This window comes from Psammomys obesus, unplaced genomic scaffold (assembly GCF_907164565.1).
Source record: "Psammomys obesus unplaced genomic scaffold, mPsaObe1.curated_primary_1811, whole genome shotgun sequence".
NCBI lineage: Eukaryota > Metazoa > Chordata > Mammalia > Rodentia > Muridae > Psammomys > Psammomys obesus.
Window position 1 is genome coordinate 3,747,124 of NW_026596131.1, and position 18,069 is coordinate 3,765,192.

The following is an 18,069-nucleotide window of genomic DNA, read 5'->3' on the forward strand; positions in this document are numbered from 1 at the left end:
CATAAGAAACGAAGTTCTTTTATTTTCAGCATTTACACTTGGGGCTGTGGAGCGTGTATTTGGCTTACTCTTAAGTAACACAGCGAAGGCTAGAGTGGTGGCTGCTGAGCTGGCCCAGGGATGGGCTGTGAATGTTTACTTTTTCTTATTTTAGAAATGGCGACACACGCCTTCGATGGCAGCACTTGGGAGGCAGAGGAATGCAGATCTCTGTGAGCTCGAGGGCAGCCAGGATTGTTACGCAGAGAAACCCTGTCTCAAAAAGCCAACATACGTACATACATACATGTGTGTTTGGGTGTGTGTAGGTTCACATGTGTGCACGTATGTATGAAGACCATCCTTAGGAACCCTGTCCTCGTCCTTTGAGGCAGGGTCTCTCGTTGCCTTGGAGCTCATGTGATTGGCCAGAGAGCGCACCAGAGATACTCTTGTCTCTGCCTCCCCAATACTGGGATTGCCAGCACCCACCACCATAAGCTTGAGATCTTTAAATGGACTCTGGAGAAGGAACTCAGGTGCTCATGCTTCCAAGACAGGCACTTTACTGGCTGAGGCACCTCCCTGGCCCCCCACTCCCTAGACCCCTGGCCCTAGAGGTTATTCACATTAAGGGACTACAACATTGATTTCTGTGTTGGTGCTAACAGACCTAGCTCTACAGATTCTGGAGGCAGCAATTTCAGCTGAACTCAACACGTGACCACGTGACCACAGGAGGTGGGGGCAAGTCCCTAAGTGCAGCCTGGCACAAGAGTCAGGCCAGGGTGGCTGGACAGCTTCTGCTGAGCCAGGGTTTCCTCCAGGCTAAGAATAAACAGTGGACACGAGCATTCTGGCACAAGTTGCTAACTCCAGGCAGAACTGGCTCCAGGCTAGCGGCACAGCCAGTCTACACCGTGGTCACTGGTGGGACCTGGCAGAAGCCTGAACTCCTCAGGCTGTTGGAGCTGATGGCTCAGCATCCTTGGGGACATGGTTTTTTGAAAGAGGGACAAGAAGCCACAACAGAGAGTTCAGACAGGCTGGGAGAGGGCAGAGGAATGGGGACAACAGATCTCAGTCCCTAGCCTGATGCCCTTCCCTGGGATCAGGGTGCAAGAAGCCCTTGAAGAAGGAAAAAAAGTATGGCTTCAGAGAGACCAACAGAGCTCATCACTCTTGGGAAGAATATTCCAAATCACAGTCATACAAGATAGGAATGGTGACAGGGGTTGGGAAGGTCCCTGGGCTGCAGGTGGGTGGAACTAAAGGAAATCATTGATGATCTCTCTTCATGCCTCTGATATCCAGCAAAGGCCATGCAAGGGAGAAGCTGGTGACTCACAGCAGTTGTTGCTGGGGCCTACGCAATCAGCCAAGTATAGCTTGTGTGGATGGGTCAGCCTGGCCCTCCTCTCCCTGTCCTATCCCGTTCCTCCCTGTGCCAGGGGCAGTGACAGCTGGCTGCCCTGACTGGCTTGTGGGAAGCTGAGCCCTGTATCAGCAAAGGGAAGCCTGCTGGCCACTTGTCTCAGCTAGCGTCTCCTTCAAGAAGGCGTCTCGCACCTTGGACCCAGGGGAGAGCACCAAATTAGGAGGCTGAGCCCTGTTGTCCCCACACCTCTGCCCCAGCCTGTTTAAGTTCTGTGTCCCGGTTATCCAGGCCTCTTTCTTTCCACCTCAGAAGGGCACCTAGGAAAATGTGTTCTGGTATCCTGAGCTACCAGTTCCCATGCCCCCAGAGCTCAGGCTTTTACCAAGTCCCACCCAGCGACTTGCTTAGTTGCTCCCAGATTCTCCATGGCGAAGGAGCTCAGTGGTAACCCCAGACTAAGCCTTGCCTGGTCCTCAGAGTCAAGCCAGAAAAGCCAGTCTTGGTCATACGCTGTCTGCCCTCCCCGCCTCACTCTCTTTCTCTTGGGTATCCTCCAGAGAAGCGCTTTCCCCGCCTCCCCATATTAAAAACAGGACATTTTAAAAATGTTTTTATTTAATTAAAAAAGAGAGAGAGAGAGAGAGACAGAACTAACAATCCCAAACCATTGGTGGGTACAGGATCACAGGGGCTTACCTGGTGGACAACACAGGGGGGAGGGGGTGGGACAGAGGAAGGGTAGGACAGTAGGCTCAGGCCTATCTCCCTTCAGAGAGGGAACCAGATCCGAGCCTGTCAGCAGTAGGGTCTGGCTCTACTCCCTTTGTCCCACAGGGAGGGCAAGCTGGAGACCAGGGTCCCCAGAACGAGGCCAGCAGTCAGTGGGAGGAAGGTTGTCAGGCCTGGAGCAGCTGAGGTTTTCTCCCTGTGTTCTACCCCTCTGTGTCTTCTCTTTCTCTGTCTTGGTCCCTGGAGTGGGGCCCGTGTACTCTGCCTGGAACTGGACAAGAGGTAGGAGTCATGGGAACACAGCTCTCTTATGTGGAATCGTGGAAACCTCTGGGACCACAGTTGGGATAAAGGCTTGTGCGGAAGTCCCACCGGCTCTCTAGGAGAGACAAGACAGGTCTCCCCCGGGGGGCTGGGGCTCCCTTCAGCCTCATTAGATGTTACAATGGTGGCAGAGGAGAGGTGAGGGCGGGGAGGCGGGCGGGGAGAGGGCCTGCAGCAGGGACAGACCACACATGTCTCGACCCTGGCGCTTACTGCTGTACATGCTTCACACACACTGCGGAGCCAACCTGGCCAGCGGTGGGGCGGGGGCGGGGCGGGGCGGGGAATGGTTTTGAGCAAGCACAGAGGAGCCTTGGCATGCTCACATCTCAGCTCACCAGCTCCCGGGGTTTTGGACATGAGATGCCTTCCTGTGGCAGTGGTGGGGACAGTGGAAGGCAGGCAGGGAAGGATAAACAGACCTGGGTCTGAACTCCGAGTTAGCCTAGGGGGCTCCATGAGCAGGTGACTGAGGTAAGAATTGGCTTGTCACTTCTAAGTGAGACAGTTACCGGGGTCACAGATGACTGTTCAAAGATTGGATTAAGAAGTCTCAAAAAGTAAGAAACAATTGATCCTTAGAAAGCACGTGTGTTATAGAAAAGAGGGTAAGTTTCACCTTCTAACCTGGACACTCTCAAGCGGTTCTTGCTCACCTCAAAAGGGAGGTGGGGGTGGAGGGGGTGGACAGTTGGACAAACTGTAAGACACAGAATTCATCCTTAGATTCGGGCAAAGTTAGAAAGCCCAGCATGGCCCCTTGAGTCAAACGTCCACTGAGCCCTGATGTCGGCAGAATAAATTATAATGACGGTTGCTGGGGAGATGCTGTTGCTATTTTTTAGGACGAAGAGGTGAGTGCAGCTTGCTCTCCTGCTGTTGCTCTTCAGAACGAATGATTCATAACCACTTGCAAACGGACGCTCTTCCTTTCTTCTTTTTGGTCTCTGCTCACCCTCCGGTTTCCCTTTCTTGTACTTAAGCTTGTACATCTGTTGCGGAACATCAGTTTGGAGGTGGGAGTACAGCTCTACCTCACAGCGGGACCCTCTGCTGCTCAGGGGACAGAGTGGTTCCTCAGGCCAGTGTGGAGGGACACAGCAAGAGGCCACAGGCCCACGTTTCCTCAGATCCATGGAATCCTCTAGACCTCCAAGTCTAGTCAGCCTGTCCTGACCATTCTGAGGGCAGCAGAAACTTCCAGAAGCAGGTAGAAAAGCCAGCAGAGCCTCTGCATTTGCCTTGGATTCCTGGTCTCCTGAGGTGGAGAGCAGCCGGCCTCAGGACAGCTCAAGGCGGAAGCACCAGTTAGCCATCGAGCTTTCTCTTCAGGACAGATATATACAACCACCGGTTCCACCAGGGTGCCAGAGGCCGGGAGAGGGAGACACAGAGGGGACAGGAGTGAGCTTCGGCTCATTGCAGGCTCCAGGACACAGGAACTTCTGGGTGGGAAAGAGCTGATGGGAGTTCAGGGCTCCCAGTATCTGGAAGAAGGCCTTCCTGTGGCCCACCGCCCGGGGAAGGGAAAAGGGGTTGACATCATCTTCTTCTGGCACGACTACTTTCCTGATTCCCAAGTGGCAGGCTGATGCAGTTTCTGGCTAACAGCTGGGCTTCCTGAGAAGTTCCAAACACCCAGAGGGCAGCAAAACACCCTGTCTTGGGAGAAAGTCAGCCCTCATTCCCTACCCTAGCCCTAACTCCGGCCCCCCCCCCCCCGGCTTCCTTCACTCTAAATCAGCATCTTCTGGAGGCCAGGGGTGGGGGTTGCTCTTGGCTCCAGTTCACTCTCTATAATCTTAAGGGTCACCCTGTTGTGCGTCACCCAAAACAGCCTCTCCGGGGGAGGCTGGTGCTGAGGGGTGGGTGGGCAGGTCACACGGGAGTTGTCCGCCGGTTCAGCATGCTGACGTGGAAACCTTCCTTCAGGTCCTGTTGGAAGAAGTCGTGCATCTGCAGGAAGCCAGCGTCCTGGTCTGGGCTGTAGCTGGCGGCTGTGGTCACCTTGAGGGGCTCTCTGGATAGCGTGTACATGGACAGCTCTCCCATGGGGATGGCCCCGGTGATCTTCAGGCCCACGGGAGACGCATCCCTGGAGGGCGAGGCCTCGGTGGACCTTGAACTGGACCTGGACCGCCGTCGCCGGTACCTGTAGCTGGGCATCCTGGCGTAAGGAGAGGAGGAAGAGGCCTTAAGGAATTCGCGCTTGGTCTTAAACCTCAACTCTTTATTTTTCTCAATGTAAATGTTCACAGCCAGGACGCCCACGGTCTCCGCCACAATGAACGACAGGGCTCCGAAGTAAAAAGACCAGCCGTAGTTGTAATGGTTCTTTTTGTCTTCGTCACGTTTGTCGCTGGGGTCTCCCGTGTTGCTGGAAATGTAGACGATGATGCCAATGATATTACTGAGGCCTGGAAAGAAGTGAGAGAGGGGGCCAGGGAGAGAGCTAGGGGTTAGACTCACAGTAGGAACGACAAGACAGGAGGGCAGGCCACCGAACATGGGATGGTGGCCTGTCTTCTCCTCTATGAATATTCATTTATTATGGTAGTTTATTTATTTTTTTTGAGACAGTCTCATGTAGCCTAGGCTTGCCCTGAATTTGTGTGACCAAGGATGACCTTGAACTTCCAATTACTCTTTCATCACCCAAGTACTGGGATTACAGGCTTGCACTGCCACAGCTGACTTGATTCGTTTTTCTTCTTTCTACCCTCTTTTCATCCTTCTATCCCTCTTTTCTCCTTCCTTCCTCTCCTTATGATAGGATCTCACATGGCCGAGGCTGTCTCAGACCTCCCTACATAGCTGAGGCTGGCTTTGAACTCTTGATCTTTTTTTTTAAGAAAATGATTTTATGTATATGTGTATTGGTGCTTTGCCTGTATGTCTGTACAACACTTGTCTTCCTGCAATTACAGATGGCTGTGAGCCACCATGTGTGTTCCGGGAATTGAACCCCAGTCCTTTGTAAGAGCAGCCAGTGTGCTCTTAATCACTGAGCCATCCCTCCCAGTCTGGAACTCCTGATTCTTTTGCCTCCACCTCCCAGGTGCCGGGATTAGAACCCACCATCTCGGCCATCTTGGTAGCTAGCTTCCCCCTCTGAGCCCAGTCACCCTTGGGTGCTTGTGAGAGATAAAAATCTACCATTCCCAGAAGAACACACCATCTGTGATGACCACGCCCCTTAGAAGAGTGCAGCCTTTGCCTATAACCCTCCAATATAGCTTCGTCCAACTCTAGGTAGCTCGTGACAGCCAACACAAATCTATGCTAAGCAAGTGGGTGTCACTCCGTCCTTCCTATCCCAGTCCCTTTATAGGGCAAACTCCTTTGGGTCCTGTCATCCCAGGCATCTTCCGGTTCTTTCCTAATATCCAACTCAGCCAGCTCCCGACCCCGTGATAGGTTTGGGAAGCACCCGGCAGCCCGTTGCCTTGGCTGTATTTGGAATGCCCGACTTTCTGAAATTCTCACACCATCCAATTAACCTCCCTAAACCCATTTGTGACACTGACATCACCTCGAAAACCCCATTAAGCCGCCCCCCCCCCCATCCCTGACCCAGTCCTACAAACCCGGCCTCTTAAAGTTAACTGGCCTTTTAAAGCTAACCGTGTGCTGTCATTTCGGACTGCTCGCCCACCAGTGCATTCAGTGCACTTCCGGCATTGAAGGCCACGTGCTCAGGTGCTGCACGGTCCCGTCCCAGAGCGGCAGCCCCGCTCACCTGCAGCCACAAAGAGGATTCCTGCGCTGAGGACGATGTTGTTCTTTCGGCTGTAGATCCTCCCCGCGCCGATGCACAGCCCTCCGAGCAGGAGCAGGATGGTGCTGAGGATGGGAAAGACGCTGGAGGCTCGCACGATACCTAGGCCAGGGTGGGAACAAAGTGGAGAGGGCAGTGAGTCCAGCCGCCTCCCCCTGCCACGGCCAGGGGCGTCTCTCCCAGGAGTCCCGCTGCTGGACCTGGGCAAATGATGGCTATAGGTTGGCTGTTTACTCTCTAAGAAGCCAAGTGACCCATAATCACACCCGCAAGCAGGTCACTGGGTGTGGGTCACAGTTCTTTCAGATGACAGGAAGTGGAGTGCCTCTGTGGCACGGGGAGGCCACAGTAACGGTAACTAGTGTTCTGGATGGCATGATATCGACACAACACCTCACTGCCCGCTGAGCTCTCTCCTGGTCCCATAGGGCCATCAGAAGGCTGGCAAGCGGTGTACCCTAAAGCCGGGCCTGACCAACGGTTGGGGGAACAGACCTGGGCACAGTCAGTGGGACTGGGAGTCAGCCCTGCTCTGTCACATGCTGTGTGTTCTTAGCCACGTCACTCATTAAAGACTCACTTTCCTCACTCGAGAACACGGCTTAACTCAGTGTCCTCCTCATCGGCCAGGGGAACATGCCAAGTCCTGAGTCGGACGAGGACCCTCTGTTTCCTTATACTCATGATAAATGGAACATTTAAAATTCGCATTCGTTGTTATCATTGTGTGGGCGTGTACGCCACAGCCCCAAGGTGGAGGTCGGAGGACAGCTCTGTGAAATTAGTCCTTCCAGCTTGATGTGGGTTCCGTGATTGAACTCGGATGACCATGCTTTGCACACCTGGCAAGCACCTTTACTTGCCAGTCCACCATGATAAAACTTAATTGGCAATTTCAATAGAAAGTGACGACGGCAGCTAATAATAAAATAGGATCCCTGTAACAATGTGCTGTAATAAAAATTAGCTAAAAAAAAAAAAAAAAAAAAAAAAAACCCAAACAAACAAACCTTAAAACTACGGGTTTTGTATTTCTGGCATTTTCCATTTCTTGACTTTGAATTGCTGTTGACTAGAATCTCACAAAATAAAAGCGCGAATTAGTGGTGAGGTGGTGCGGGGCCGGGGAACTTCAGTGACCACCTGAGTTCACTGTTTCCTAACTTGGTCATGGTAGTGATACCATGCTCACAAGGTTGACTGTGCCCTCTCCCTTTGGATATGGCTTCCCGTGGGAAAAGGTATCACATATGTGTTCAGGGTCCTTAGGGGCCTCAAGCTGAGACCATCCTGAACAAACCAAGTGGTCCCTGAGTCCAGCGACAGCATCTTCCTAAGACAGGGGAGAACATTATGAAGATGGAGTCAGAGGGCAGGACATGGTTGGGAAATTCTGGTGCTCCCCTGAGCACACAGAGGGGCCAGAGTCCTGCCAATGCTTCCTCTTTCTGACTTTCAGCCTCCCCAGGGGTCAGTTTCCATTGCTTTCAGTCGTGTGGTTCACGATAGCCCCTCAGGAAATGGATGGCCACTGAAGCACACAGTAGGCTTCTGGCACCCACCCAGGAGGGTGGAGGTCAGAGGAAAAGAACAAGGCACGAGAGATGTTCACAGCTTGGCCTCCTCCAGGTCCTCACGGCCCTAGAGAACTCTAGTTGCGTGGGCCTTGGTGGCGCCAGGGGAGGACAGTGAGTCAGGAAGTGCGGGCAAGTGCCCCTCCTGAGCCAGCTGACTGGCTTGGGGCCTTGCAGCCTCTGAAGGCGGCGTTTGTCTCCTTTCTGTACGCCCACAGTGTGAGCCCCTGCTCCACAGAGACGGGATTGTGTGGGGGCAGTAAATGGAACTCCTCTCTCTGGCGCTTCCTCCCCGACTCCTCTTAGCTTTCTTATAGTCTCAGGCTCTGGGAGGAGGCTTCCTGTGTGCTTCTCAAACATAGCTCTGAGCAGAGATAGCCAGACCCGGGTCAGGCCCCTGCCCTGCCTTCTGCAGACCAGTCAGGTGGTCCAGACAAAAGGACACTGGAGGCCTGAGGCTCAGCGGTACAGCCATCCAGGGGAGTCCTGCAAGCACCTGTCCCTTGCCGCATGGACTCAGATGTTTGAGCATGTTGCCAAACACGTGTCTGAGCGGCTGGAGACAGCCACGCCTCCATGACCGTATCAAGCCATGGGGGGTTATATATAGCTCTCTGGAGAATGGACACTATCTTGAAATTTACTCTAAGCCCCACTGTGGGCTCACAGTTGCCTTGACAACCAGCACTGTGGCTTGGCACAGACATCAGCCATCTAACCGGAAATCCTGAACCTAGGAGGGAGGTGCCAAGCCTGGGACAAGACAGGCAGGGATGACAGGGGACAAGACACACCCGAGGAAGAAACTCTCGTCAGGGCATGACGTGGTGACCCCCTCAAATCCCAGCTGTGAGTGTGCAACTCTCAGAGGCCTCCAGGAACTCAGTGACAATGGTGTAACTGAAAACGCAAGTCCGGCTTCTCTGGGAGGCCTGGGGATGTGCGGCTCAGGCTCAGGGCTGGCTTGTTTCTTGAACTTTTTAAAATGGGGTGAGGAGCTGCCTAGCCTTGGGCCTGCTGGGCTGCTGGCTCCCAGGCCTTCCCTTCTGTGCTCTCCAAACGCATGCACTCTGACACCGCATGGAGGGCAGAGCTGTTTCCGTGCCACTTGCTCAGGATGGTGACGGGCATGTGATAGAGTCACGGTAAGCTTCAGTTAAGTGAAGGAAGAAATGGACGAACTCATCTCATGAGCCTCCAGAGACTGTGCTCCCGGAGATAACAGTCTGGACAGAGACCAGAGGGCCGAATACTGGGAATCAGGGCAGCCTGGGAGACACAGGACCTGTGGCCACAGGGACTATGACCTTCACAAGCCTAAAAGTTGGTATCCAGCCGGCTCGGGTTTCCCTGTGTTCTGGGGGGATGTGGAAATCAGTTTTCAGGGTCCCATCTCTACAGGCACCAAACGGACGCACACTAGTTTGCTACAGATCAGCAGGTCTCTCTGGGGATCTTGTACATTTGGGAACATGTCCTTTGCGAGAGAGACAGCTGTCCTACTGACACTGTCACTCCAAGGCACTCTCAAGGTACTCAGGGGACACTGCTGAGGACCTGTAGGGCCCGCGCTTCTGCTCACGTGATTTGTGTGACTCAGGGCCTTTACTCTGTCCTTCACTATCTTGTCCTGGACCCCAGGAGGTTGACTGTGTGGACCAAACCATCAAGGCCCCCAACCCTGGCTTTTGGGGGACAACGCCCCTGATGCAGTTAATTCCCAAGGCTTCTCTCTGCCAAGCCGCAAAATGAAGAAGCTGCTGCGTTCTCCCCTAAGGATCACAACTCTTGCCAAGCCAGCTCTGTCCTCCCAGCCCCCTTTCACACGTCCTGCATCGCAGAACCAAAAGGATGTCACTCACACCATAATTTATGCAAGTGGCGTCCCTAGAGTTGGACAGCATACAACCTCCACGACCTATGACCGCCCTAATGGGATCTCATGTACCTGGTAGAGTGTGGGCTCCTCATATGTAGAATCAGAGGACAGGAAAATGAAAGGGGAGAAGGGAAGTGGGTTGGAGGCAGGGCTCTGGTCATGTTATTTCACGTTCTGGGCCTGGCTGGAGCAGCTTCCCTGGCCTCGGCTCCATGGGAACCGTGCTGTTCTATTTCATCAGATGACTCATCATCCAAATCTTTTCTTGTAGGGGGAAAAAGACCCATAATCAGGTGCACAGTGAATTATGCTTCCTCTAAGGACACACTGGTATCGGGCTCTATGTGTGAGGATGGGCCTGGCCCCAGGGAGTGCTGTGAGAAGCAGCTCTTTGTGTCTTTTGGCTGATGGGGAAGAGGGAATGACATGGAAATTCTAGCATCTGTTTCTAGCCCCTCTCCGGCTGTGGTTTCCTCCTTTCTGGAGGAGAGGTGTTCAGAGGCCCATGGATGAACTCTACATAGCTTATCATTTGGGGGTTCAGCACGTGCTATGGGTACCGATTGGGAGGTATCACTCAGTCACAAGATCAGATGGGAGCAGAGGCTTACTGGCAGCCCCACAGGCAGAGGCAGTGGCTGTGTTAGTTGGGGTTGAACGAACTTAGGGTCACCTGTCAGAGGAGGCCCTGCCATGTCCATCAGCAACGGTGAGATCCCTAGCACCTCAGGAAGCTAGAGGTAACCCCTACATAGAGTGTTTCTGATGCTCGGCCCCTCAGGTGGGTGTGGCCTGGGCAGAGCTTTTTTCTTTCTTTCTTTTTTTAAAGTTTATTTTTATTTGATATACATGGGTGTTTTGACTGCATGCATGTCTGTGTGGGGGTGTCATATCCCTTGGAACTGGAGTTACAGACAATTGTGAGCTGCCATGTGGGTGCTGGGATTTGAACCCAGGTCCTCTGAAAGAGCAGTCAGTGTTCTTACCCTCTAAGCCATCTCTCCAGCCCCTTTTAAGCATTTTTTTTTTTTTCCAAAACTGGGCCTCACAGAGCTCAGATCGGCCTCAAATTCACTACACAACAGAGGAGGCACTTGGTTTCTTGGTCCTCCTCCCTCTAGTCTTGGGTGCTGATATTATTGGTGCGAACAATTGTACGGGCTTGGATCTTTTAAAAATTGGGGTCTCATGTGACCCAGCCTGGCCTCACACTTCCTATACAGCAGGGGACGACCTTGAATTCCTGATCCTCCACCACTCTGGAGTACTGAGATTACAGCCTTTGCCACTAACCTGTGCTGAAGCGGTGCTGGGGACAGAACCCACAACTTCGTACACCCTCAGCAAGTACTCTACCAACTGAACTATATCCCCAGGGGAAGTGCCTACCCCTAACTTCGCTTGTCCCACCAGCGGTCCCTTGAAGCTGTAGCTTCCTGTTTGGGCCTCGGTGTTTGTGGGCCTGGGCCCTTGACCCACACTCAGAGACACAGCACATCAGGCCTCTGCTGCGATAACTGGGTTCCTGCCCCCTGAGCTCGGGACTTCTGAATGAAAATGCTTGAAGCCCCCAGGGCGAAGAGCTGGGGCCAAGTCCACAGGGCTCACCTCTCTAGCCCCTCCCTTCCTTTCCCCTCCTCACACAAAGCAGCTGGGGTACTTGTCACTCACGGAGGAGGTACTCTGAGCTGTCATGGTCGTAGTCATTGTCCTCTGGGAAGTGGTTGATCCGGAAGCAGTGCCCTTTATAGATGCCTGAAGGAAACAAAAGGAAACACAGTTTGTGAGTGTCCCGTGGGTTCAGGCAACCATTCATTCCAGATGTGGAAGCTGTGGGCAGGTCACGGGGGGAGAGAGAAGAGAATGTCCATTGCTTAGTGTCGCATGGGGGCATAGAGACAGACACACATAGACACACAGACATGGACAGACACACACACATACCACAGAACACTAGCACACTGAGGGGAGCCTCAACCAGAACCACATCACCTATGGCTTAGCCTTGACATCCTCAAGAATGAAACAGTCACTGTAGGGACGAAAGGCCCCAAGCAGCAGATGGGATCCCCAGACCCAAGGGGACTCTTAGAGTTGCTGCTTGACAAATGACCAAGAATTTGTTCTTGAAGAATGGGCAGAAGGCCTTCCAGGTAGAGCAGGACTCAGCGAAGCGAAGGTCGGTGATAAACAGTAAAGGATGAAACCCTCACACCGAATGAATGAATGCTAGAATGGCCTCAGATTCCAACTCCCTCAATCTGATCGAAGGTAGGGAGCCAGGAAACTTCCAGAAGGGCCACAGCTATCTCCTGACTGGCTTTCTCCTCTCTCCAATAAAGTAGAAGGGCAGGATTCCTGGTTTGTTTAGTAAACTCAAAACGAACAGGACAGTTCCCTATTCCAGTCTTCCATCCATTTCCTCCCATCGCCCTGCAGCCTGGGGATACCCACCACTAACCAAACCAGCAGAGAGGAAGTCACACGGGGAGGAGGTGATATGGCACTCTGTGCCCATGCCTGACAACTCCTCATGCCTACCCAGCCACCTGATTCCTGTAGCCTATGGCCAAAGCTCTTCCTCCCCACCTGCTAACTGGTCAGAGCCCGGTCTATTCCCAGCTGTAGCCAGTGATTTTCTCGCCGCTGCTGCCAAGCACCCCGCTGGCCTCCAGCAACCACAGCCTGACCTCCCGGAGGGTGGGAGCAGTACTGAAGGCTGGCAGTGTGCCAGGGCCACATCTGTCTTCCTGTGGGTCCAACTAAGGGCTCCCTGCCGAGCTGGGAGCAGGCTGCTTTCCTACCTGGCTACAAACGAGCTGTTGACCAGCGGCCCCACTCCAAGCTCTCCTTCAGCTGCTGCTGCAACAGACGGTGGCAGCCATGCTTCCTTGGACCCCAGGTTAGAGAGGCCAGAGACAGATGGAGGGTTTCAGAGGCGGTATCTTGGGTGGGGTGTACTTTGACAGAATTTTCTGTGGGAACAGGGGTCCTCACCTGCACAGCTCTCATCTCTATTCTCAGCCCTCACCTCTCAGGTCCCTTCTTAGACCCAGGTGAGATGAGATGGGCAAGACACTGAGGTGGTTCTCGGCCTTTGGTGATGACTTAGGGAGGTTCACTGCTGCTGGTCCCAGAGCCCCTATCTCCCACCCCCCTACATCTGCTTTGTGTGTCCCTGAGTGGTTGAGTCAGTGAACAAAGGCAAGAACTGGTGAAGGAGGGGATAGACTACCAGAATGGGTTGGCCTCAGGATGGCTGGGGGCAGATAGGCTGGCAGAGGTTTGAGTGGGCCAGCCAAAGCCCCCACCTCACTCCTGAGACATGCCACCCCAGATTAAAAAATATTCCTGTAGACCCAGAACCAGCCCTTTCTGGGGGGGAAAAAAAGGGAATGGGATGAGCAGACTTCTCTGCTACCGCCCAACCCCAACACTTCTTTTTTCCCCCCTTTTTTTCCTATTTCATGGGTCTAAAAAAAAAAAAAATCACCAAGTCACACTTGCTTGTTGGAACAAGTCAAATAATAAGAGATCGGAAAAGAAGACAATCTCTTCAGAGCGACAGTCCTGCAGCTGACTTGCCAGCCTTGTGGACTGTCTTCCCACATCCTCCCAGACACATGCACACAGCTAGGGGTCTCTTCCCGCCTTAAGGGGTACTGGGATTTGATCCCAAGTCCTTGCTCATACTAAGTACATAATCTACTCCTGGACCCTGCACTTAAAAAAAAATTATACCTTATTTTAAATTACTGTAGATTCATATGCCCATGGAAGAAATGATGGGAGAGGCTTGGGAAATGCCCAGTGGGTAAAGTGCCCACCACTCAAGCATCAGGACCTGAAGCCGAGTCCCCAGAACCCATGTGAATGTGGTGGAACTCTATGACCTCAAGGTCCAGGATGGGAAGGTGCGTGGAGAGAGGAGGGTCCTGGGCACACCAGCCAACCAGCAAAGTCTAGCCAGTCAGAAAGCTCCAGGTTCAGTGAGAGACCCTGCCTCAAAAGAAATAGGGTGGGGTGATGACTCAGCATGCAAGTGTGAGGACTGCAGTTCAGATCCCTAGAAAGGATATAGAATTCTGACCCTCAAGGAGGCCTGCCCGTGACCCCCAGGGGAGTGCCAGGGGTGGAGCAGATACCGGGAGTTCTGAGCAAGCTGGCTAGCCGACAGCTCAAATGGTGAGATCTGGTTTCAGCTAGAGACTTGCCTCAATATTTAAGGCGAAGAGCAATGACGGAAGACCCAACAGTAGCTCAGGCACACACACATGCATGTCCATACACACACCCAAAAAATAAGCATGATAATAAAACAACTGAGAGACATCTCAAGGTCAACTTCTGGCCTCCACCCATGCCCATGCTGTTGAGCACACACGTGTACGTCCACACACACGCACATAGATAAAGAGGAAGAAATAAGACACGGAATGACCTTTACTCTGTTTCCTCGGTGGCAACACACCTAACAAGACCAGCACAATGTCACACGCGGGATGGTGACACCGACTTCCTGTGATTCAGAACCTTCCATCACAAGGATCCCTCTAGCTGCCCACCCGCTTTAGCCACACCCACTTTCCTGTTTACCCCAGTCTCCCCTGAGCCCACAGCGACCACCACGCGGTTCTCAATTGTGGTAGTTTGCCCTTTAAAAAACTGTCTGACACATGGACTTATGCGGCGCAGTCACTTTTGTGGGGTGGCGTTTTGCACTCAGCACAAGTCTCCTGAGTTTCAGCTCCCAATTGTGTGTTGGTGGCTTTGCCTTCCACGGCTGGGCAGTGTTCCACAGCACGGGAACCGCGTCCTCTGCTAGATCGTGACCCCCTGAAGGATGCTGCGGTTCCCAGCTGTTCCCAGCAATGCTGCTATGGGTGTTCGTGTTCAAGTCTTGGGGAAAAATATGTTTATTACCATTCTGGGACAAACGCCCAGGGGTGCAACTGTTGGGTCATGTGACAGAAACATTCTTAGTTTCAAGAGAGACTGACAAGCAGGGCTTTGGAACGGCTGCCAAGCTCTACTTTAAAAATAGAATATCATATGCGTTAATCTAGAGCCTTCGCTTGCCACTGACCCATAATTGCAAACATCTCGCCAATGAAAAATTTCAGTCTTCAGAAAATTTTTCTTTTTCTTTTCTTTTTTTTCCTTTTGGTTGGTTTTTTTTTTTTGTTATTTATTTATATATATTTTTTGAAACAGAGTTTCTCTGAGTAGCCTTGGCTGTCCTGGACTCAATCTGTAGATCACGTTGGCTTTGAACTCAGAGATCTGCCTGCCTCTGCCTCCCGAGTGCTGGGATTAAAGGCGCATGATGCCACCGTCCAACAAAATTTTATTTTTTACTCAGGCAAATGGTAGGCCCATATCAATCCAAATGATGCTAGAAAAGTCCGAAAGGAAAACCACAGGAATGAGAGGGAAGTAAGCGCTCCCTCCCTGCCCAGCACTGAGGAAAAGGGCTTTAGCCTATGTAAGGGTAACGTGTGTTTGTCTGTTCAACCTGAAGATAAAGTCCAGCTTCTGGAACGCTAGCTTGCAAACATACAGAGACATCTGCTCTAAGCATCCTTCCGGTATATTTACTGTTCTCCATCTACAGTTTGAGCATTAGCTAACTATACCCATGACCTGATGTCTCTGGCACTGGGGATTGAGCCTGGGGCCTTGAGCATGCTTAGCAAGTAGTTTGTCACTGAACTATGCCCCAGGTCCTTTATCTATCTATCTATCTATCTATCTATCTATCTATCTATCTATCTATCTATCTATCTAATACAGACTTGTAAACAAGATCCTGTAGCACACTTATCAGCTTTCATAGCTTCTTGTTGGTTTGCTTTGAGACAGGGTCTAACTGTGTAGCCTTGGCTGGCCTGAACATGCTATATAGACTATGCTGATCTTGACTGCATGATCTCTGCCTGTGTCTGTCTCCCAAGTGCTGGGGTTAATACTACCAGGCCAGGCCTGTGGCTTTGTTTTTAAAGTACTGGGTACATGTGTGGAGGCCAGAGGTCAGCTTTGGGCGTCCCTCCTCAAGGACTATTGATCTTATTTTTTGAGGCAGGGTCTCTCACTAACCTGGAACTTGCCAAGTAGGCTAGGTTGGCTGTCATCCAGAGATCTCTGCTTCTCCAAGGCTGAAAGATGCAATACATGTCAACACTCTTGGTTTTTTACTTGGGTGTTGGGGATTGAACCCAGGACTTTACGCTTGTGTAGCATTTTTCTGGCTGAATTATCTCCCCAGCGCCTCATTCTGAAGCATGGACTTCTCCATGGCTGCATGAGTGTCTACGGTTCTAGATATATATAGATATATCTCTTCTCTTTCTTGGAGGCTTTGTCCTTACACGGTGGGTCCATACTTTGTGGGATAATGGCCAAAGGGAGTCTGAATGCACGTACTCTGCATAAGCTTTTCTGGTCCTTCCCTCTCCTCCCCTTTGCTCCCTCTCCCTTCCCTCCCTTTCTTTCCTTCTTCCTCCTGCTGTCTCACATATCTAGAGAGAGTAGAGAGATCGGCATAAACTTGGTTAAGCTATGCTGCCCCTAAAGGCATTTTACAGTATAACCTGCAGTAGCTGTGTGGGCACCCAGGCCAGTCAGCTTTCCATCATGGTGACTCAACACTCCAGACAAACCACGGCAAGAGACGAACCATGGAAAGGCTGATTTGGCTCACGGTTTCTGAGGCTCCAGGCTGCGGTTCTTTGAGTCTGTGGGACAGTATACAGTGATAAGAGCAGGGGGCTGTGAAGCCCCACTCACTTCACGATGGATGGGGGCAAAGAAAAAGGAAAGGAGCTAAGGTCCCCACCTCTTAAAGACCGTACTGCCTCCCAATAGAGCCACAGGTTGAGGATCAAAGCTTGGCCTCTGGTGGAGGGACATTCTGAATTCTCCATCTAGCAGATCCTTATTTTGAAAAGGGGGTCTTGCAGATGAAATCAAGTTATGAAGAGGTCGTTCAGGGTTTCCATGGGCCTCCCCAAATTCACAGGTGGGGAGCTGGATCCACTACAATCAATTGTACCCCATCACAGTCCAAGGAGGGAATGGGCAATGGGACAGGTGGTCACCCGTTGTTTTTGTCCCCATTGACCGAAAAAAAAGGAAGAGATTACTCCCTGACCCTGAAGCTAAGAATTTGAGATATTTCCCCTAAATGTCCTGTTTGGTTGGACAGCTTTAGTTATTTTTTTTTTTCATGGTGGCTCCAAGAACCTTCCTCACTCCCACTCCCCCAGTTAGGGGCAGCTAGGAAAGTCCGAAGCATAGCATCTAGCAGCAAACCCAGCATCCAGGCCGCATCCTCCTTCTCTGGACCCCTTGCTTCTGTTGATGGGACCTAGCATCCCCGCTGCCTCAGTTTCCTGGGAGTGTCTTCCACAAGCGTCACCTCACCTCCCTCAGCCTGTTTACATGGCGTGCAACACTTTCAGGCCCCGGGAACTTCATATTTATCTCCGTCAGGTTTAATTTTGTTAGCATTGGCTTGAGGCATTTAACAGGGAGGAAATTAATGGCTGACGAGAGACGTAGGCGAGAAAGCCATCTCCAACTCACTTCGCTGGAGTTCTCTCTCTGGAAGACGGAGCACTGCTGTGTTGTCAAGCGGTGTTTAGGTTCATTTTGGTTAAGTGATTCTCTTGGAGTCCCTGGACTGACCCCACCACACGGATACAGAGGCACTAGGGTGTTCACAGGGACACAGGCGCCCTCAGGAAGATCAGGAAGCTACTGGTGTAAGACTATGCGAGTCAAGTGGCCCCAGATAAGTAATGTCCTCATCTGCAAAACTCAGGAAAGGGCCAGAGGGGGTGCTCCTGCTAGGGACTCCATGGCATCCTGTGGAGATGTGCAGCCATGTCCAATCATCTCCTTCCACCACGAGCCACTTCCTCTAAAGACACACACACACACACACAAACACACACACACACACACACACACACACACACACACGTATATACATACATATGTACTGGCATAGGAAATATCTGGAAATAAATCTCCCAAGATCGGTGGTAGGATAATGCATGAGCTAAGCTTGCGAATTCCTTTAGCGTTTTCTGAATTTTTCTGCCATGCCTGTAAATGAGCCCCTAACGCTTGTTAAAAGAGGCTAGATCCTTCCATTTTAAGGGAAAACATGGTGATAGAGGCATATCTGAAATGGCCACAGATGCCCTGAGCTGTGGAAGCTGGTGAACCAGGTAAGAACTGTGGTGGCAGGAGTTTGTGTGAGTGTAGGTGTGTGTGTGTGTGTGTGTGTGTGTGTGTGTGTGTGTGTGTGTAGTGAAATGGGGAAGCCTGTCCTTCTATGATCCTTCTGAAGGTCATACCTCAGAGGTTACCTATGCCAACACAGACAGCCTGGGTGACCAAGCCCACAGACACAAGGGATTCC

General features: G+C 51.9%; 1 protein-coding gene across 1 annotated transcript in view; it reads right to left on the reverse strand.

Annotated features, from left to right (window-relative positions):
* Positions 1 to 1,963: 1,963 nt before the first annotated feature.
* Cacng4 (calcium voltage-gated channel auxiliary subunit gamma 4) overlaps positions 1,964 to 18,069 on the reverse strand; it is a 58,988-nt gene continuing 42,882 nt past the window's right edge. Inside the window, exons 2-4 of the mRNA XM_055592580.1 lie at positions 11,313 to 11,396; positions 6,150 to 6,290; positions 1,964 to 4,827 (exon numbers count right to left, since the gene is read on the reverse strand). Of these exons, the coding sequence (XP_055448555.1) occupies positions 4,289 to 4,827; positions 6,150 to 6,290; positions 11,313 to 11,396 (764 nt within the window). The 3' untranslated portion in view covers positions 1,964 to 4,288. The remainder of the gene's footprint in view (positions 4,828 to 6,149; positions 6,291 to 11,312; positions 11,397 to 18,069) is intronic.